Source organism: Dendrobates tinctorius, unplaced genomic scaffold (genome assembly GCF_039654945.1).
Source record: "Dendrobates tinctorius isolate UK_male_01 unplaced genomic scaffold, ASM3965494v1 ptg000219l, whole genome shotgun sequence".
Classification (NCBI taxonomy): Eukaryota; Metazoa; Chordata; class Amphibia; order Anura; family Dendrobatidae; genus Dendrobates; species Dendrobates tinctorius.
Window position 1 is genome coordinate 3,558,714 of NW_027361886.1, and position 22,020 is coordinate 3,580,733.

Sequence of the window (22,020 nt, forward strand, 5' to 3'; positions counted from 1 at the left end):
TTACCAATGATTTTAATTTCTGTATATATGAAAATATAATGTTTATTGCCAGAGGATTGGATCACATCACAATGGAAAAAGAGGTAACATTAAATGAAGGCTTCCACTTTTGGCAATATAGGATTCTACTTTTCAGGAAAGGAATGCATTAAATAGGAACCTATAAGGAGTGAGATTCAAAAAGTCCTGTGTTGTGTCAGTCGAACCCAGTCTCTGAGATTCAGTGGTGTTACAGCCTGTCACTCAAAACCATCCCACTCGTGTGGATCCTTGCAGTCAGTCCCCTGCAAACAAAAACTTCCATAAAGCTTTTTGGCCATTTTTACATAAATGTTTTACATTTCCATAATAAAAATAATATTGCTGCCTTGCTCTCAAAGACAAACCTGCAGCACATTTTGCCATCGTGAACAACAATATAAGGCCTCATGCAGATATCTGTGCTCTGTCAGTGTACATACCCATTATAGTCTATGTGGCTGTTCACATCATCGTTTTTACACAGAACATGTCTGTGCAAAACTCACAGAGACATGTCTGTTTCCAGCGCCACAGATGAAAAATGCCAATGCAAGTCTGTGAAAACACGTACAGCACACGGATCGCATCCATGTGCTGACTATGTTTAACACTGCAAAAGAGTAGTTGACCAGTTATTATTTAGTCATCCATACGTGAAAACCACTGACAACACCATGACACCAGTACCACTTTATTGTGTACATGCCGTCTGAACGTGATCCAAGTTGGTGGCTAGAGGCGTTTGTTTTTGAATGTTACAGTCTTGAATGTACAAGGTCCTCATTTGCTTCAGTAAAAGTTCAGCAGAAACATCCTTACAACAGAAGACACTAGAGAACTGTCTTTATGGATAGATGGAGCTTCTGCATCAGGTTTCTTTTTAACAGTTAATAATGTTCTTGATGAGCCAGACATAAAAAGGCACAGAGCTTCAACGCCTGAGAACATAACCAGATTCCATTCCATGTCTCTGCACCTATTGCTTCGCTGTAGTGCAGTTTCAGTTCGTGTGGCCCAGCAGGTCAAGGTGGTAAACCACAATCCTCCCAAAGAAATCTGTACTGTTTGGGAAACATAGACGCAGCTTTTCAGCATACTCCTCTGGAAAGTCAAATCTGTGCGGCTCAGAAGTCAAGGAAGAATGGATATCATGAGAAGACAAAAAAAAAAAAAAGCAGAAAGTTAGATCTAAGGGCTCGTTTACACAACACAATCTGCCAATTGGCAATCTTTAATAGCTTGTTTAGACACGTTTACAATGTGCACAGAGCAAACAGTAATAGATTTTATAGGCTGGCATTGTCCCTGGCAGCATGTCTTTACACAGGATGACGTGCTGCCAAGAACAAATAATTTTTTTTTTTAATCAAGCCGAAAAATAGTTTCACCCAAAGAATGGATGAATATTATTCCTGATCATCGCACTGTGTAAATTCACAATAAAAGGCCCCCGTTGACAGTGTAAAAGTTGGCCACAGTCACTGATAATGGCTGGAAAGGATGAGCATCTAATGTGTATAGGATGGCCTTCCACTACTACATCGAAAGAAAATCTCAGTGGAGAGAGGGACCAGGCAGTTTTCAAGCAAGATAAGATGCTGCCAGAAGTTTCTGGCAGTGGCTTTCTTCATTCTTGCCATTGAAAATAAATAAGCAGTTGGCTGAGTGAAGTGCTTATGTGTTTAGGGGAGTCAGGACATATTACATAAGTGTTGGCAGACAGCTATGTGTATGACAGCATAACATGAAAGGGTTTTAAGATTCCCCCCCCCTTCAAAAAAGAAATGTATTCTTATTTTCTGTCCTAGGTAGAGTGGCTTGCAAATGTATTCACCCCCTTGAAATTTTTCATGTTTTGTTGCCTCACAACCTTGAATTTCACAGTTTTTTTTTTTGTTCAGGGATTGCATCAGCTCTTGTAAAGAACATGCCTGAAGGGCTATGTGCACATGTTACTGAATTCCCACGGGAAAACCGCATTTTAAATTCCCGCAGAAAAACTAGCGGTTTGCAAGCGTAGTTAGCTTTCAGAATGCTAGCGTTTTCAAAGCGATCTGTAGCATCGCTTGGAGAACAGATTGACAGGTTGGTCACTTGTCAAACATAGTGTTTGACGAGTGTGACCAACTTGTTACTATTGAGGCTGCCTATGCAGCATCAGTAGTAAAAAGATATAATGTTAAAAATTAGATTTAAAAAAAATCGTGTTTTTCTCACCTTCCGACGTCCAGCGCAGCATTCCCAATTATCGCGATGCTCCCGTTCCCAGTAATGCCTTGCGAGACCTTTGATGACGTAGCGGTCTCGAGAGACCGCTACGTCATCACAAGTCCTTGCCGCAAGGCATTACTGGGAATAGGAGTTGGCGGGAGCATCGGGAGTCTGCGCGGGATGCCGGAAGGTGAATATAAATCAGATTTTTTATTCTATTTTTTACAGGGATATGGTACCCACAGCCTGGAGGACAGTCTCCTCTCCTCCACCCCCTGGGTACCATCCGCAAATGTTCTGCTTACTTTTCGCATGGTGGGCATAGCCACATGTGGAAAGTAAGCAGAACAATGCATTCCTTTTGCGATTCCGCAAAATTAATGAGCGTACTGCGTTTTGATTCCGCCGCGGAAAAATCCGCAGCACTAGCACAACTTTGTGGAATCCTATAGGATTGCATGAGATTTTTTTTTGCGTTTTCACGGCAAAAACGAGTTAAAAACTGCCGCGAAAAAAACGCAATGTGTGAACGCAGCCTAACTGTGAACATTTGGTTTTCTTTTTGTTGTGAAGCAAACAAGAAATAGGACAAAATAACTGAAAACTTCAGTGTGCATACAGTGGGGGAAATAAGAATTTGATCCCTTGCTGATTTTGTAAGTTTTCCCTCTGACAAATACATGAAGTCTATAATTTTAAAGGGTAAGTTAGTTTTAACATTGAGAGAATATCAAAAATAAAATCCAGAAAATCACATTGCATAAATTATATAAATTTATTTGCATTTTGCAGTGAGAAATAAGTATTTGATCCCCTACAAACCAGTTGGATGGTCCTAATCAACTCGTTACCTGCATTAAAGGCAGCTGTTTTACATAGTCACCTTTATAAAAGACTCCTGTCCACAGACTCAATTAATCAGTCAGACTTTAACCTCTACAACATGGGCAAGACCAAAGAGCTTTCTAAGAATGTCAGGGACAAGATCATAGACCTGCCCAAAGCTGGAATGGGCTACAAAACCATAAGTAGTCCGCTGGGTGAGAAGGAGACAACTGCTGGTGCAATAGTAAGAAAATGGAAGAAATACAAAATGAATTTCAATCGACATCGATCTGGGGCACCATGCAAAATCTCACCTTGTGGGGTATCCTTGATCATGAGGAAGGTGAGAGATCAGCCTAAAACTACATAGGGAGAACTTGTTAATGATCTCAAGGCAGCTGTGACCACAGTCACCAAGAAAACTACTGGTAACACATTACGCCGTAAAAGTTTAAAATCCTGCAGCGCCCGCAAGGTCCACCTGCTCAAGAAGGCACATGTGCAGGCCCATCTAAAAGTTTGCCAATGAACACCTGGATGATTCTGTGAGGGATTGGGAGAAGATGCTGTGGTCAGATGAGAAAAAAATTGAGGTCTTTGGCATTAACACAACTCGTCACGTTTGGAGGAAGAGAAATGCAGACTATGACCCAAAGAACACAGTGTCCACTGTCAAGCATGGGGGTGGAAACATTATGTTTTGGGGGCGTTTCTCTGCTAAGGGCTCAGGACTACTTCACTGCATCAATGAGAGAATGGATGGAGTCATGTACCAACCTCCTTCCCTCCGTCAGGACATTAAAAACGGGTCGTGGCTGGGTCTTCCAGCAAGACAATGACCCAAAACATACAGCCAAGGCAACAAAGGAGTGGCTCAAAAAGAAGCACATTTAAGGAGTTGAAGCTCCAAGTTGCCAAGGAACAGCCTCAATATCTTAATGATTTAGAGATGCAAAGAGTGAACCAAAATTCTTCCTGACATGTGCGCAAACCTCATCATCAACTACAGAAAACATCTGACTGCTGTGCTTGCCAACAAGGATTTTTCCACCAAGTATTAAGTCTTGTTTACTGGAGGGATCAAATACTTATTTCTCACTGCAAAATGCAAATAAATTTATAGAATTTATACAATGTGATTTTCGGGATTTTATGTTTGATATTCTCTCAATGTTAAAATTATTCTACCCTTAAAATGATAGACTGTTCATGTCTGTCAGTGGGCAAACTTACAAAGTCAGCAAGGGAACAAATATTTATTTCCTCCACTGTATCTATTCACCCCTAAAGTCAGTACTTTGGAGAGCCTCCTCCCCTGTTGTGTAGTGGTTTAGTTCTCCATCCTGAAGCACCCTGCAAGCCTTGAGGATTCCAAGACTTGTGGAGCAGCCCCTTCCCCGCCTGGACCAATAGCCACCAAACATCCAGTGCTCTGTCAAAGAGATGTAAAGACCATAACCATGCTTGCTTGTCCAGGTGTCAGTGATGAAATGCACCCTGGCAGATTTTTTCAAGGAACGGGTGATGTTGTCTGCGACATGCTGGTGTAGTACAGGCACAGCTTTCTTAGATAAGTAATGATGACTAGGCAACTGGTACTGGGGGACTGCGATGGTCATCAGCTTTTGGAAAGGGGTTTGTATAAGCCAGGCAGAAAAGCAGCATTGTTGAGGCCAACTGATTGGAGATGGTAAAGTTGAAGCTCTTAGCTTTGCCTTGTGTACGAAGAAGCAATATTTTACGTGACTACAACTGCAGGACCGAGGGCTGGCTGCTATGCTGAGTAAGGGTGGAGTAGGGTGAACATGATAAACTGCTGGACTGTGAAAGAGATGTTATGTTGCATTGAGAAAGATGTGATGTGCTTGGTGTCAGGTTTTCCGTAACAGCTGATGGGCTGTCACTCAACCTAGCTGTTGCGAGTAAACAAGTGGAGGTTCTGTGGCCGTAGACCTGTGTAGGAACACTTGCCACACTGACGAAGGAGGAAGAATCAGATGTAGTGGATGGCGGTGGCCAGTGGTTGACAACGACCACCAGGTCGCATTTTAGCACAGTGAGATTATTGCCTGTTCCTCAAGGCAAAACTGCTCCAGCTCCTTCAAGCTAGATTGCTGTTCACCAGATGAAACAATCTACGAGACTGACCACAGATTCTTAATTGGATTAAGATTTGACTAGTCCACTCCAAAACATTTACACGCTACCCCTTAAACCACTCGAGTGTTGCTTTAGCACAGCGTTTCCCAAACTCCAGTCCTCATGGCCCCCAACATGTCACGTTTTCCTTAGCATTTCACAGGTGATGGCAGAATCATCAAGGCATCAGGAATTCTCTCACATGTGTAACACTATGGAAATCCTGAAAACATGATCTGTTGGGGTCCGTTAGGACTGGAGTTTGGGAACCACTGCTTTAGCAGTATGCTTTGTGTCATTGACTTGTTGGCAGGTGAACTTCCGTCCCAGTAACAAATCACTAACAGAGAAACATGTTTTGCGCAAAAATTTCCCACTATCTTCCCCTCGACTCGGTCCATTTTTCCTGTCCCTGCTGCCTATAGAATTATGCTGCCACCACGTTTCACTGTGGGGATGGTGTACTTGGGGTGACGGGCTGTGTTGGTTTGGCGCCAGACATTAGCATTTACCTTGGTGGCCAAAAAGTTCAATTTTGGGCTCATCTGACCACAGAACCTTCTTCCACATATGTGGACAGTCTCCCACATGTCTTTTGGCAAACTAAAATGAGACTTACACATTGTAAGTCTTTTTTCTTCCCACTTTGCATAAAGTACCTTTATGGAGTGTGTTTATTGTGGTCGTATGGACAGATACTCCTGCTTGGGATCTCTTGGCAGGTTTGTTGTGGTGCCATGTTCTTTTCATTTGATGATAATGGATTTGCTGGTGTGCTGAAGGAGACTCAGAGAATAGGCGATATATATATCACACACACACGCACCGTATTTTATAACTCAATCCTGGCTTGTACTTCTCAACAACTTTGCCCCTGACTGGTTTGCAGATCTTCTTGGTCTTCATGGTGTTAGGTTAGTGGTGCCTTAATGGTGTTGCAGCCTCTGATGCCTTTCAGAAAAGGTGTGTATATAGTGACAGACACTTCCTTTCACTAAGCATGTGGCTTATGAGGCTATGTGCCCACATAGTTTTAGTGTTGCAGATTTTACAAAATCAGCAGGTCTTTGACCTGCGGTTTGCCTGCAGTTTCTCACCTCACAATGGTGAAGGTAGGAAACCGCAGCAGAATCCACACAAAGAATTGACATGCTGCGGATTGTAACCTGCGGAAAAATCCGCAGCATGTGCACTGCATTTTTTTATTTCCATAGGAAATAAAGGTACTGTACAATGCAGCAGAATCTGCTGCGGACCCGCAGGGCCAAATCCGCTGTGGATCCGCAGCGTGTGCACATACCCTGAAGGTTAGTGCTTGCACCAAAAAATTTTAGGTGCTTCATAGGAAAAGAGGTGAATACATATGCACATGCCAATTATTAGTTATGTGATCCCATAAATGTAAAAATATAGGCATAAGTTCTCATTTCACCAATTTAAGACTATTTCACCCACAAATCAGATTAAATATTTTGGTAAGACAGTGTAGGACTGTCCCAAATCAGCGTTACCTTGTCGTGGTGGGATGGCTTTTATGCCATTTTTGATAAAAAAAAAAAAAAAAAAAAGTATAACTAAACTCTTATTAAAATCCACTTTTTGCTTTTTATTTACTTAGCAGGGTTTTTGCTCACTTTTTCTCTTGAAGGTTTATATGTTTTGTGGCCAATATGAACATGCATTTATGTTCTGCTTGTGTACCAAATTAAGTCAAGCTCAAATTTTTTTTTTTTTTTTAAATATTTTTGTAAACAGGTTGTAATGTAACAAAATAGGTAAAAAGCCAGGGGGTGTGAATACTTTTGCAAGTCACTGCATGTGCTTATACCCAATGCTGTAATTGGGAGTATAGCTGGGCAATTTCAAGCAGGCTTCCTGGACTTGTCAGTGGCAGCAATGTCTAACAATGAAATTTAATTTAACTTTCTATTGCAAGCTGGTGAGCTAAAGTATAGGACGATATTCATTACTGTATTTGAGCATTTTTGTACATTTTTGGGGGGATTTACTGTTAATTTGTGCCAAATTCTTCATTTAATTTGCTCCATGTTTTTTAAGGCTATGTGCACACGTGCGGAATTGCCGCGGAATTTTTAGCGGCAATTCCGCAACTCCCTGCTGTGGGAAATACGCGAGAAATCCGCATGTGTAATTCCCGCGAAAAACTAGCGTTTTGCAAGCGTAATTAGTTTGTAGAATGCTAGGGTTTTCCAAGCGATCTGTAGCATTGCTTGGAAAACTGATTGACAAGTGTGACCAACTTTTTACTATTGAGGCTGCCTATGTGGCATCAGTAGTAAAAACATCTAATGTTAAAAAAAAAATTTAAAAAATCGTGTTATTCTTATCTTCCGGCGTCCCCAGGCCTCAGTGATGCTCCCGGCAAGTCCCGTTCCCAGCGATGCCCTGCGACAATGACCCCAGATGACGTAGCATCACGCGAGACCGCTACGTCATCACAGGTCATTGTTGTAAATCAGCACTGGGAACGGGATTCACCGGGAGCATCGTTAAGGCCTGGAATGGCTGTGGGGGCCGCCGGAAAGTGAGAATATAATGATTTTTTACAGGGATATGGTACCCAGGGCCCGGAGGACAGTCTCCTCTCCTCCAGACCGTGGGTACCAACCGCACATTTTCCACGTACTTTGCGCGTGGTGGGCATAGCCACATGCGGAAAGTAAGTGGAACAATGCTTTCCTATGTGTGTGGAATTCAGCGATTCCGCAAAAAGAATGAGCATGCTGCGTATTTTTCCGCGCTCATTCTGCCGCGGAAAAATGCATCAGCACAGCATGTGCGGAATGCCATTGAATTCAATGGGTTGCTTATTTTATGCGCATAAAATCAGCGGGAATTCCGCACGTGTGCACACAGCCTCAAAGTCTGTTTTATGTGTTCTCTAAAGGGCGTAACGAAAAACAATATCTATACAAAAAACACCAGATTTAATTTTTTTTGATTGCTGCAACATTGTAATAAAATGCAATAACAGGCGATCAAAATGTATCTAATGCACAATGGTATCAATAAAATGGTCAGCTCTAGGCGCAAAAAATAAGCCCTCTGCCATCCCCAGATCAAAAACAAAAAAACACCACAATTGTGGAATTGCACTTTTTTTTGCAATTTCAAAGCACTTGAAGTTCCCCCCCCCCCCCATTTTCCAATACAAGATATCGTAAAACCAATGGTGTCTTTCAAATGGTGTCTTTCAAAAGTACAACTCATCCAGCAAAAAACAAGCCCTCACATAGTTATGAGAGGAAAAAATAAAAGTTGTCGGATCACACAGCTGAATAAATAAAAAACAATTCTTCTTTATTTCACACCATCAAAAAAAAAATGTGTAGATATATCCACAAATAGATAAAAACAGAGTCACATTCTTACGTGTTTCTGGCTATCAGCCCTTAGTCATAGCAATGTATCAAAATAACTACTAGAGAAGTAATTTATACAGCTGTGAGTTTCTATGACATCACAGTTAGTTAGCAGCTACAGTTGTGGCCAAAAGTATTGACACCCCTGCAATTCTGTCAGATAATACTCAGTTTCTTCCTGAAAATGATTGCAAACACAAATTCTTTGGTATTATTATCTTCATTTAATTTGTCTTAAATGAAAAAACACAAAAAGAATTGTCCTAAAGCCAAATTGGATATAATTCCACACCAAACATAGAAAAAGAGGGTGGACAAAAGTATTGGCACTGTTCGAAAAATCATGTGATGCTTCTCTAATTTGTGCAATTAACAGCACCTGTAACTTACCTGTGGCACCTAACAGGTGTTGGCAATAACTAAATCACACTTGCAGCCAGTTGACATGGAATAAAGTGGACTCAACCTCTGTCCTGTGTGTACCACATTGAGCATGGAGAAAAGAAAGAAGACCAAAGAACTGTCTGAGGACTTGAGAAACCAAATTGTGAGGAAGCATGAGCAATCTCAAGGCTGCAAGTCCATCTCCAAAGACCTGAATGTTCCTGTGTCTACCGTGCGCAGTGCCATCAAGAAGTTTAAAGCCCATGGCACTGTGGCTAACCTCCCTATATGTGGACGGAAAAGAAAAATTGACGAGATTTCAACGCAAGATTGTGCGGATGTTGCATAAAGAACCTCGACTATCATCCAAACAAGTTCAAGCTGCCCTGCAGTCCGAGGGTACAACAATGTCAACCCGTACTATCCGTCGGCGTCTGAATGAAAAGAGACTGTATGGTAGGAGACCCAGGAAGACCCCACTTCTTACCCAGAGACATAAAAAAGCCAGGCTGGAGTTTGCCAAAACTTACCTGAAAAAGCCTAAAATGTTTTGGAAGAATGTTCTCTGGTCACATGAGACAGAAGTAGAGCTTTTTGGGCAAAGGCACCAACATAGTTTACAGGAGAAAAAAAAAAAAGAGGCAAACAAAAAAAAAAAAAAACAAGGTCCCTACAGTCAAACATGCCGGAGGTTCCCTGATGTTTTGGAGTTGCTTTGCTGCCTCTGGCACTGGACTGCTTGACCGTGTGCATGGCATTATGAAGTCTGAAGACTACCAACAAATTTTGCAGCATAATGTAGGGCCCAGTGTGAGAAAGCTGGGTCTCCCTCAGAGGTCATGAGTCTTCCAGCAGGACAATGACCCAAAACACTTCAAAAACCACTAGAAAATGGTTTGAGAGAAAGCACTGGAGACTTCTAAGGTGGCCAGCAATGAGTCCAGACCTGAATCCCATAGAACACCTGTGGAGAGATCTAAAAATGGCAGTTTGGAGAAGGCACCCTTCTAATATCAGGGACCTGGAACAGTTTGCCAAAGAAGAATGGTCTAAAATTCCAGCAGAGCATTGTAAGAAACTCATTGATGGTTACTGGAAGCGGTTGGTCGCAGTTATTTTGGCCAAAGGTTGTGCAACCAAGTATTAGGCTGAGGGTGCCAATACTTTTGTCTGGCCCATTTTTGGAGTTTTGTGTGAAATGTTCAATGTTTTGCTTTTTGCTTCATTCTTTGTGTTTTTTTCATTTAAGACAAATTAAATGAAGATAATAATACCAAAGAATTTGTGTTTGCAATCATTTTCAGGAAGAAACTGAGTATTATCTGACAAAATTGCAGGGGTGTCAATACTTTTGGCCACAACTGTACACCTAACAGAATGCACGCAACAGAGCTCGCATTGCAGAAACTAATTCAACATAAAAAAACAAACATAGTTTATATATTCATGCAACATCATACTACATACTTTTATTAACAGACTATAATATATATATATATATATATATATATATATATACACACATACACACACACACACATATACATACACACAAAGTGAACCACTATTAAAATTATTGCATTCATAAATTAAGGTATATGCTGTTCCAAAAAGACAAGGAAAAAAAAAAAAAAAACCCTTCAAAAATTTGCCTTTCCTTCCCCTTCATCCACCTTTTATGCTTAATAAATATACATGGTGTCTCTGTGATAATTTAATCCCTTTGGTTGCTTTGTATCTAATTGAATAATCCAAAAAGCTTCCCGAAAGAGCAATTTTTTTTGTATATTTCCTCCTCTTTTAGGATGAAAAACTTTTTCAAGACCAAAAAAACGAAAACTATCAAGATTTCCATCATGAGTTTCAACAAAATGTTTGGTAGCTCCTGAACAGGATGCATTTTTGTTATGAATATGTTCCAATATTCTCTTTTTTAGTTTTCTTTTTGTGCAACCAATGTAATTTAGATCACAAAATTCACAATGAATGCAATAAATAACTTGTTGCAATTAATACTGAATGGAAAACCTTTCATTAACCATATGCGTTTTGACCGTGTATTTGCACGTTACATTTGGCGCATTTGAAAAAACACCTTAGTGGATAACAATGTTGTATTACTGCAATAAGAGTCTTGTTGGAAGTCACTTTGTGTCAGAACATCTCCCAAGCATTTTCCTCTTTTCGAAACACCCCTGAACCCCCTGCAGGAATCTGATTTAGCATGTTATCCTGATATAAAATAGGAATACGATTTTTGATAATGTTTTTTTATCTTGTTAAACTGGAGGCTAAAGGAAGTACTAAATGTTACTGTGTGTCATTCGTCCCAATGTTATTCTATGTTGCTGCTCCCATCCTGCGTTTTTGTTTTTTTTTTATTATACGATCCGTTCCTCGGACCGAGACAATTGTAGCATGCTGCGATTGTCACCGATTTTCAGATCGGATTCGCCAATGCAAGTCTATGGGTGCGATTAAAAATCGCATTGAAAACGCACCACACGTGTGAGTTGCGATTAAATCGCAAGACTTCTCCAGGTCACAGGAAAGAGCATCAGGTATTGGATGTCAATTTGATGCTTAGATGCGAATAAAATCGGTTCATCGCCGGAAAACGGGATGACAGATGGATCCCTGGACAAGAAACCTGTGTGTGATTTCGTACCGTTAAAATCAGACCGATTTTTAAAACGTTGTGTGTGACTCCAGCCTTATTGCAGTAATACAACATGGTTATCCACCAAGGGTGTGTGCACACGCTGCGGATTCTGCTGCAGATCCGCGGTGGTTTTGGTCCTGCGGATCCACAGCAGTTTCTGCTGCGTTGTACAGTACCATTATCTCCTATGGGAAATGGAAACCGCAGTGCAGATTTTTCCATGCGGATTTGCTGCAGTTTCTAATCCGCAGAAAGAATTTACATGTCACTTCTTTCTGCGGATTCCGCTGCAGTTTGCCATCTGCTCCATTGTGGAGATGAAAAACCGCAGGGGAAAACCGCAAGTCTTTTGAGCTGCGGATTTACCTGCGGATTTTGCTAAATCCGCATGGATCAATCCGAAGCAGAATCCGCAGCATGTGCACACACCCTAAGGTTTTTTTCAAATGCGCAAACACTAAATGTAAGGCTATGTGCACACGGTGCGGATTCTGCTGTGGAATTTTCCACACAGATTTTACTAATTCTGCAGGTAAAATGACCTGCGTTTTACCTGCAGTTTTAGTGCGGATTTCCCCTGCAGATTTCTATAATGGAGCAGGTGGAAAACTGCAGCAAAACCGCACAAAAGAAGCGACATGCTGCTTCTTTTATTCCGCACCAGATCTGCGCAGAAAAATCTGCAGTATGTGCACAGCGTTTTTTGTTTTACATAGCCTTAAGTGGTACTGTACATGACGTGCAGTTCTGCAGGGCCAAATCTGCTGCAGAACTGCACAGAATCTGCACCGTGTGCACAGGGCCTTACATGTGTAAGTGTGGATTCAAAACGCATACGATTAATGAAAAGGTTTTCCATTCAGTCTCATTAATTGCAACATGCAACAAGTTATTTATTGCATTCATTGGGAATTTTGTGATCTGAATTACATTGGTTGCACGAAAAGAAAACTAAAAGAATATCGGAACATATTCAGAATATTAATAACAAAAATGCATCCTATTCAGGAGCTACCAAACATTTTGTTGAAAACGCATGATGGAAATCTTGATAGTTTTCGTTTTTTTGGTATTGAAAAAGTTTTTCATCCTAAAAGAGGAAATAAAAAAAAAAAAAAAAAAAAAAGGCTGAAAAATCTCTTATACTTATATGGGGGTCGGCACGGGAGGGGGGGGGGCGGGGGTGTCAGAGATCATACTTACCTGTCCTGGCACTCTCTGCAGCCCCCTCGCTTCTCCACTGTCTCCCTTCAGAGGTCAAGTGGTACCGCTCATTAAACTCATGAATATGCGCATATTGATGAGTGGTAATGAGCAGTATCACATGACCGCTGAAGGCAGGAAGGGAGACAGTGGAGAAGCGAGGCTGCAGAGAGTGCAGCGATATTCACTTGTCCTTGTTCCCGCGCTGCTCACCGCCGTCTGCTGCTTCCTGTGTCCGTGATGTTTAGCCAGCAGGGGGCGCGGTGACATGGTTTGTTGCCCGCCGCGCCCTCTGCTGGCTGAACAGTCACTGACAGAGGACGCGCAGACAGTGGTGAGCAGCGATGGACTCTGGAGAGGTGAATATCACAGGTGCTGGAGCAGGAGAGGAGAGTATGGCATTTTTTTTTTTTTTGCAGCAGCATATGGGGGCATAATATATCGGGCAGCATATGGGGGCATAACCTTTATGGAGCATTATATGGGGCATAGTATTCTATGGAGCATCTTATGGGGCCATTATTAACCTTTGTGCAGCATTATATGGGGTGTATTTTGTATGGAGCATTATATGGGGCTCCTGATTCAATATGGATATTCAAAAAAAAAAAAAATTTAACCTACTGATGTCTCAATTAATTTTACTTTGATTAGTATCTATTTTTATTTTTGAAATTTACCAGCAGCTGCTGCATTTTCCACCCTAGGCTTATACACGAGTCAATAAGTTTTCCCAGTTTTTTCTGGCAAAATTAGGGGGGGGGGGTCGGCTTATAGACGAGTATATACGGTAGATACAAAGCAACCAAAGGGATTAATTTAATCGCAGAGACACCATGTATATTTATTAAGCATAAAAGGGTGGATGAAGGGAAAGGGAAAAAAAAAAAAAAAAAAAAAAAAAAAAAAAAGGGGAGAGTTTTTGAAGTTTTTTTGGAACAGAATATACCTCATTATATGAATGCAATAATTTTAATAGTGGTTTACTTCATGCATACATCTAATATATAAAGCTCAAGTGTATGTATGTATGGCCAGGATTGGCATCCGCACCGTCGCAGCTACAGCCACAAAATTTGGCACAGTCACACGTCTGGACTCCGAGAGTGTCCTAAGCTATGTTGTGAGGCGAAATTTTAACCCCGCGTGTTCCAATTCACCAAACAATTTTTCCCCCATCTACATAATGGGGAAAAAGTGTGTGTATCAAGCCCCGCCCCTCATTATGATGTCATAATGGTTGACTATGGGATGGAGGATGTGTGACGGGTATATGGGCACTGGACTATGGGATGGCGGATATGTATGATGGGTATATGGGCACGGGCCTATGGGATGGAGGATATGTATAAGGGAACGGGACTATGGGATGGAGGATAATTATAATTTGTTATAACTAACCACAGTTAGTTACTACGCCCGGGCAGCGCCGGGCTCTTCAGTATATATAATAATAAATATACTGTCTGTTAATAAAAGAATATGTGCTATGGTATATGATATTGCATGAATATATAAACTATATGTTTTTTTGATGTGAAATTTATTCATGCTGAATGAGTTTCTGCAATGCGAGCTCTGTTGCGTGCATTCTGTTAGGTGTAGTTGCTAATTAACTGTGATGTCATAGAAACTCACACCTGTATAAATTACTTATCTAGGTGTATTTTGATACATTCTATGACTAAGGGCTGATAGGCAGAAACGCGTAAGAATGTGACTCTGTTTTTATCTATTTGTGGATATATCTACACATTTTTATGATGGTGTGAAATAAAGAAGAATTGTTTTTTATTTATTCAGCTGTGTGATCCGACAACTTTTTTTCCCTCTCATTGTGATCCGACGATCAGACAGAATTTTTTGGATCGCTGCTGGCAAATTCAAGCCCACCAAGCACATTGACACGGTGAGGCATTCCGTTTTCCCCTGCACCCTCACATGGTTATATTGATCGAAAAATCATAGCTCTTGGAGGAAGGGGAGCAAAAAAATGGAAACACAAAAACGGAAAACCCCATGGTGGTGAAGAGGTTAAAAATAAAATAAAAATAACAGCAAATGATGAAATGGACCCATAGTAATTGCTGATAGAAAACAGAAAAAGCAAACAGTTCACATAAAATAAAATGCAGAACTATTCTGAAAGACAGGCATGGTACACTGTAATTATCAGGAGAAAGGTAAAGGTCATGGCAATATGCATTAATGGAAATAGACTTATAGCAGGCTGTTAGTTTAATGATTACCATCCTGAAAAGGATATCTGAAGGGCATTGTTATCTTCTGGGTAAAATTCTGCAATTTTCACTAGTTCACCTTCTTTAAGGCATCCTGTAAATGCAAACAATAAAAATAAGATATATTTGTCCTGTAGTAATAACTCTACTTTGGAAAAGTTACTACCTTCCAGTACGCAACTACGGCTTGAAAAACCACCCTGGAACTGAATGTGGATTTCTGATATGCAGACTTTATGCGGGAACTCCAGCGTAATCCATTGAGATGATCCCTTGGGCAACAAAGCAAACAAATTCTAAATGTCACTGGTTAAACAGGAACTTTCACCATATTTTTCATGTTGAACAGGACACACATTGTAATAGTGGTTGCAGAGCTAAGTAAAACTTTTTAAAGGGAATCTGTCAGCAGGTTTTTGCTACATAATCTGAAGACCGCAAGAGAGTCTGAAACAGATTTCAGTGATGAAGGCGGATTCACCGCCGAAAAAGCTTTGTGAGGACATAATGACCAAGTAAAGAAGTTTATTTTCTAAATAAAACAAGTGTCTGTCTTGGTCTGAGCGCCCTAATCAGCCGTACTTTCCCTTCCTTGCATTTTACGCCCTTCTGGGTGAGCAGCTTGGTGCAGCATGGACCCAGCAGACGATAAAAGATCCTGCAGAATTTGAAAGACAGAGGACCTGCGGTGACATCAGCATCACGTGAGGTTCCTCGTGATTGGCTAACCTCTGAACCCGGGACGGCGAATGGTGCACAATAAGCACCGCAGGCTCTACAAATGTGGTTATGCTGACAGCATTACCACAGCAGGTTAGTGTACCTTGTTCTTAACCTCCTCCACTTGACCACCGGGTATTACACCAGCAGCGCCCCCTCCTCTCCCATTTTGTTTCTACTATGGAAACCAGGAGGACTTTTTCAACAGACTGATCACACGGGATGAAAGCTGGGTCATCACAAGTCCAGTCGATGCAATGGAAGCATCATGACTCACTGCTTCCAAAGAAGGCACATGCCCAACCCTCAGCTGTCACCCGGCCTCGTCACCCAACCTCGCACCATCAGACTTTCACCTCTTTCCAGCAATGAAGTTATTTTTGAAGGGCAAGCAATTTCCAAATGATGACACTCTGATTTCCAAAGTCACAACATGGCTTTTGGAGAAACCTGTCGACATCTACAAGCGTGGTGTTTACAAAACACAAAAAGAAAGCACAGAACAACAAATGTGCAAAAATGCCCTGCAGTAAAAAATATGACAATAATCAGCAAGTGCTGGTAAAAACATGACAACAAATACAGGGTATTTAGTAGATACTTTTTTTGTAAAAAAGTGTATACCAAGCCACTCCACCTCGTCAAGGTAACCCTTAATGGAGCAGTCCCTATCTAATGTATTTAAAACCTGATCATATGAACAGTGTCTAAATGAACAGGATGAAGACAGGCACTTCCTAGTATGGGCACGTGGTGTAAGACTGCTCTTTATGTGCATGTCACACGAGAGGGGTGGGGTCTCTCAAACCATGCAAAAGCAAGGAAAGCATGGTTTGAGAGACCCCACCCCTCTCTTGAGTGACATGCACATAAAGAGCCTTCTTACACCACATGCCCATACTAGGAAGTGCCTGTCTTCATCCTGTTCATTTAGACACTGTTCATATGATCAGATTTTAAATACATTAGATAGGGACTGCTCCATTAAGTGTTACCTTGATGAGGTGGAGTGGATTGGTATACACTTTTTTGCAAAAAAACGTATCGACTAAATACCCTGTATTTGTTGTCATCTTTTTACCAGCACTTGCTGATTGTAATTTTTTACAGCAGGGCATTTTTGCACATTTGTTATTCTGTGCATTCTTTTTGTGTTTCAGTCAGTGGGTGGTGTGAACACTGTCCGACCGACTTGTTCACATTTGTGCATGTCACATGTGTTTTTAAGCGTGGTGTTTACAGTTGCTTAAAGAGATGGGAGAATGTATATCCCTAGGTGGCACCTATGTAGAGAAGGGCTAATAACTGTGCCAAGTTTCATTGCTCTCAGTCAGCAGGAGATTATCATCGTCCAGAATACAGCTCACGCTAGACCAACCACATTCCTTATTCTGATAAGCATCTCACTGTCAGTAGGCAATATACATACAAAGCTGTTGTGTAGGCAGGGTTAGCTTTTTAATCTCTGCTACATCCAATAACTCTGTGTCACAACTTCTGCACCAAGTAAACTAAGTGATACATCGTTGAGATAGCATAAACCTGGTGCATAATCCTGTTGATAGATTCACTATTAAAAAAAAACAAAAAAACAAAAAAAAAAAAAAAAAAAAAAAAACACGCGAGAGTTTTCATTTATGGCACGTATTTCATCACCTTGTTGCCCAATCATTATCAGGCAGCATCACTTAAAAAGAAAACGCCGCCACAATAGCTTAGAGCAGATTTCTCAGTGTGTGAAGTGTTATAATACAGCTGATCCTCTGGTCTAACGTTCTGCATGATTAAACTGTGCTGGGAGCACAGAAAACTCACAGCTTTCGGATAATGTCCTCAAAATCAGTGTGGTGGAAGAGGCAGCATAGCTGAGGTTAGCTGTATCACATTACAAACAAGTCCATCAGCTCTCCTGCTCATACAGCACAGTCATCTCTGCTGTACTGCGCAGAGAGCTCAAATGGTCAGTCATCACACTTCTGTCTATGAATACCTTATATGGCGATTGGGGGATGCTGGGGCTAACACTGGAAATTTTTTTATATGTATAGCTTGAGGTGTGATTAACACTGACTAGCAGCACCAATCACCATCATGAAGATATGCCGTGCGGCACCAGGATAGGGTTTTTCAGTGAAAAACTGCTGCGACTGGCTGGTCAAGTTTAATTGCCTTCAGCAGTGATTGCAACGAGGAAAGAGGAACTGGGCACCCGAATGAACGGCCAAACCACATTGTGGCACTTAAAATGTCACTGTCAGTGATTGAGAAAATCATTTAAGGGGTTAACAACAGCAATTCAGGCAAATATCAGCTATTTAACACAGCTGGCATTTGCTCTATTTGGCGCACGCTTAGCTTCTAAATTCGCTCCACATACCCTGACTCATTCCATGACAGTTATGAGAATGTCCTACACTGCAGATATTGCTGCACAAATTACTGCCACTGAAAATTGGTTCCGTATATCTAAATGGGTTGTTTCAAAAGAATGGGACAATTGCAGAACTTTACACAACAGAATCAGTATAGTCTGAATTTACTCTAAAAGGAGCTGTGCATGTGTACAGTGTATGTGTGCCTTGCGAAAGTATTCTTCCCCCTGAAACTTTTCAACCTTTTCCCACATATCATGCTTCAAACATTAGAATACCAAATGTAAATTTTTGGTGAAGAATCAACAAGTGGGACACAATTGTGAAGTTGAACGAAATTTATTGGTCATTTTAAATTTTTGTGGAAATTCAAAAACTGAAAAGTGGGGCGTGCAATATTATTCGGCCCCTTTAACTTAATACTTTGTTGCGCCATCTTTTGCTGCGGTTACAGCTGTAAGTCGCTTGGAGTATGTCTCTATCAGTTTTGTACATCGAGAGACTGAAATTCTTGCCCATTCTTCCTTGGCAAACAGCTCGAGCTCAGTGAGGTTTGATGGAGATCGTTTGTGAACAGCAGTTTTCAGCTCTTTCCACAGATTCTGAATTGGATTCAGGTCTGGACTTTGACTTGGCCATTCTAACACCTGGATACGTTTGTGAACCATTCCATTGTAGATTTTGCTTTATATTTGGGATCATTGTCTTGTTGGAAGACAAATCTCTGTCCCAGTCTCAGGTCTTTTGCAGACTCCAACAGGTTTTCTTCAAGAATGGTCCTGTATTTGGCTGCATCCATCTTCCCATCAATTTTAACCATCTTCCCTGTCCTTGCTGAAGAAAAGCGGGCCCAAACCATGATGCTGCCACCACCATGTTTGACAGTGGGGATGGTGTGTTCAGGGTGATGAGCTGTATTGCCTTTACACCAAACATATCGTTTGGCATTGTTGCCAAAAAGTTCGATTTTGGTTTCATCTGACCAGAGCACCTTCTTCCACGTGTTTGGAGTGTCTCCCAGGTAGCTTGTTGCAAACTTTAAACAACACTTTTTATGGATATCTTTGAGAAATGGCCTTCTTCTTGCCACTTCCATAAAGGCTAAATTTGTGTAGTGTTCGACTGATTGTTGTCCTATGAACAGACTGTCCCACCTCAGCTGTAGATCTCTGCAGTTCATCCAGAGTGATCATGGGCCTCTTGGCTGCATCTCTGATTAGTCTTCTCCTTGTTTGAGATGAAAGTTTAGAGGGACGACCGGGTCTTGGTAGATTTGCAGTGGTATGATACTCCTTCCATTTTAATATGATCGCTTGCACAGTGCCCCTTGGGATGTTTAAAGTTTTGGAAATCATATTGTATCCAAATCCGGCTTTAAACTTCTCCACAACAGTATCACGGACCTGCCTGTTGTGTTCCTCAGTCTTCATGATGCTCTCTGTGCATCAAACAGAACCCTGAGACTATTGCAGAGCAGGTGCATTTATACGGAGACTTGATTACACACAGGTGGATATTTATCATCATTAGTCATTTAGGACAACATTGGATCATTCAGAGATCCACAATGAACTTCTGGAGTGAGTTTGCTGCACTGAAAGTAAAGGGGCCGAATAATATTGCACGCCCCACTTTTCAGTTTTTGAATTTCCACAAAAATTTAAAATAACTAATAAATTTCTTTTAACTTCACAATTGTGTCCCACTTGTTGTTAATTCTTCACCAAAAATATACATTATATATATTTGGTATCTGTATGTTTGAAGCATGATATGTGGGAAAAGGTTGAAAAATTCCAGGGGGAACTACTACACCAAACAACATCTGACATGACTGTACCTGATCAGAATTCCAGCATGTTTCTTCCTTACGGTCAAAGAGGAACTGCTTACCAAATTGCTTAACATCCCGCTGAAGAACTGAACTTACCCTGCAGAAAAAAAAATAAGATCAATGCCACAAGAACCCTCTATTCTGTCTGCTGCTTGTTATCCCACCCTTCATATGCTACGTTTCCACGATGAGCTTTTGACGTTGCAGATGTTCTATTAAGTAAATTAGATAACGTGCAATTGTTTTTACAGGTATTTTTATTGCTGCGGTTTTTGTTTCTTGATAGTTGTCATGTTTTAATCAAAGCTGTTTTATTTTTGATAAAGCCAAATACTAGGAAGTAACAAAACTTTGTCATATGTGTTTTTGCTGCGGAAACACACTAAAACCACATGTCCGTGGAAATATTCTGCATCTAACGCAAGTCTATGGGGAAAATCCGCACATAAAATTCAGTGTGTTGCAAGAGTGATTGAACTGTAAGATATTGCGTTATTGACAAAATGAAAATATACAGCGTCAAAAACTCACTATGGGAATGTAGCCTATTCACACTGGGCTTTTTTTTATGCCTTTTTAATGCTAATTTTCAACTGCATTTGACAGTACTAGCTATGTCTGAGATTTCAGACATCTCACGAACACAGCTTGTTTTTATTAGTCATCAGTATTTGTGCTTTGCTTGTTTTTTTTGGACATAGAGCATGTCACCTTCAGTGTTTTTCACCCATTGAATTAAATGGAAAAAACCCCACCAAAAACGCAGCAAAACCTGCATTTTTGCCAAGCACACAGGTTTTGCTGCAGAAGAAATAAAAACCATAGCACAAACGCCCAGTGTGAGCTTTGCCTAAAGCTTCATTCACACATCCGTTTTGGTTTTTTTTTTAATCCGTAAGAAATGGAATGTTTTTTTCTCATGTCATCTGTATTGCATCAAATGATCCGTTTCATCAGAAAAGCAATATATCACAAAACACATCTGTGTGCCCAGCTGTAACAGGCTGATCAGCGAAATTTTGACAAGCCACTATTAGGCTATGTGCACACAAAGTTTTGTGAAGTGGTTTTGGAGCAGAAACTGAATGGAAACGCTCAAAATCCTCCTCGAAAATGCATACTTTTTCAAAAACGTGAGCCCTGAGAAAAAATGTCAGTCGTGATGGGGAGTCAGATGCTCCTGATTCATTAAGAGATACATGCCTCATAATGAAGCTGACATGTCTACCAAGTGGCGAGCACCTCGCCACTAGTCTTACTCCAATAAGAGCGGGAAGTAAGATTTGTGGCATAAGGAATGCCGCCGCTCGTCACGAATTTGGTTGCCATGCCCTGTCCCAGTTCTGCCCACTTTGTCAGAAGTGCTTTTCTCACAATGGACCCAAACGGTTAAAGTCGAAAATTTACTTTACAAGTTGGATACCTCTGTAACCAAGCTGCCAGGTTACCTTTAACAACAGCTGCTGGGGAGATGCATCAGAACGAGTGGAAAGTAAATTGGCGGTGCTGCCCATGGCAAACCAAGCACTGTGGGGCTGTCATATTCCCCATATGTGCTCTAAAAAAGGGCAGCTGCCATGGGACCCACTCCATAGCACAGGCACCATCTGACCACCAGGGGGAGATTTCTGAGCACTCAGTCAGCAGTCCCCTCAGGGGGTAGGAATGGGGGGCCAATGCACTGTATTCTGGTCAACACTGAGCTGCGGTCACAGCTCCTTCAATAGCAATCACATAACCTCTATATAACTTTATATGAATGAAAGACAAAACAAAGTTAAACATTCACACACCCCACTATAGAAGGAGAGCGTCAAACAACTCACCTGCTTACTACCCCAGGAGATAACACTGTCTGCACCATGTTGCCGTAAAATACCACATGCTGTTGTCGTGAAGCACGTCTATGCCATAGTGTGCCGTAAAGCATTGGGCTTTGCATTCCAAGCCTCGAATCTAGAATGACTGAATGTCATCACGTGACGTTGCTTCGGATTTTCTCGTCATATTAATACTGGATGCAGCC

General features: G+C 41.2%; 1 protein-coding gene across 2 annotated transcripts; it reads right to left on the reverse strand.

Annotated features, from left to right (window-relative positions):
* Nucleotides 1-24: 24 nt before the first annotated feature.
* Nucleotides 25-21,982, reverse strand: NR2C2AP (nuclear receptor 2C2 associated protein). 2 transcript variants are annotated; one of them, XM_073555127.1, is made up of 5 exons: nt 21,821-21,980; nt 20,001-20,091; nt 15,235-15,340; nt 15,094-15,162; nt 25-1,137 (listed from the first exon to the last, which is right to left on the reverse strand). In XM_073555127.1, the coding sequence occupies exons 1-5, from the start codon at nt 21,934-21,936 to the stop codon at nt 1,022-1,024; spliced, it is 498 nt and encodes a 165-aa protein (XP_073411228.1). In that variant the 5' UTR covers nt 21,937-21,980; the 3' UTR covers nt 25-1,021. The 2 variants fall into 2 exon arrangements, with proteins under 2 accessions (XP_073411228.1, XP_073411229.1); XM_073555128.1 differs by lacking the exon at nt 25-1,137 and adding an exon at nt 12,509-12,715 and having other exon boundaries at nt 15,078-15,162; nt 21,821-21,982.
* Between the last annotated feature and the right edge of the window lie 38 nt (nt 21,983-22,020).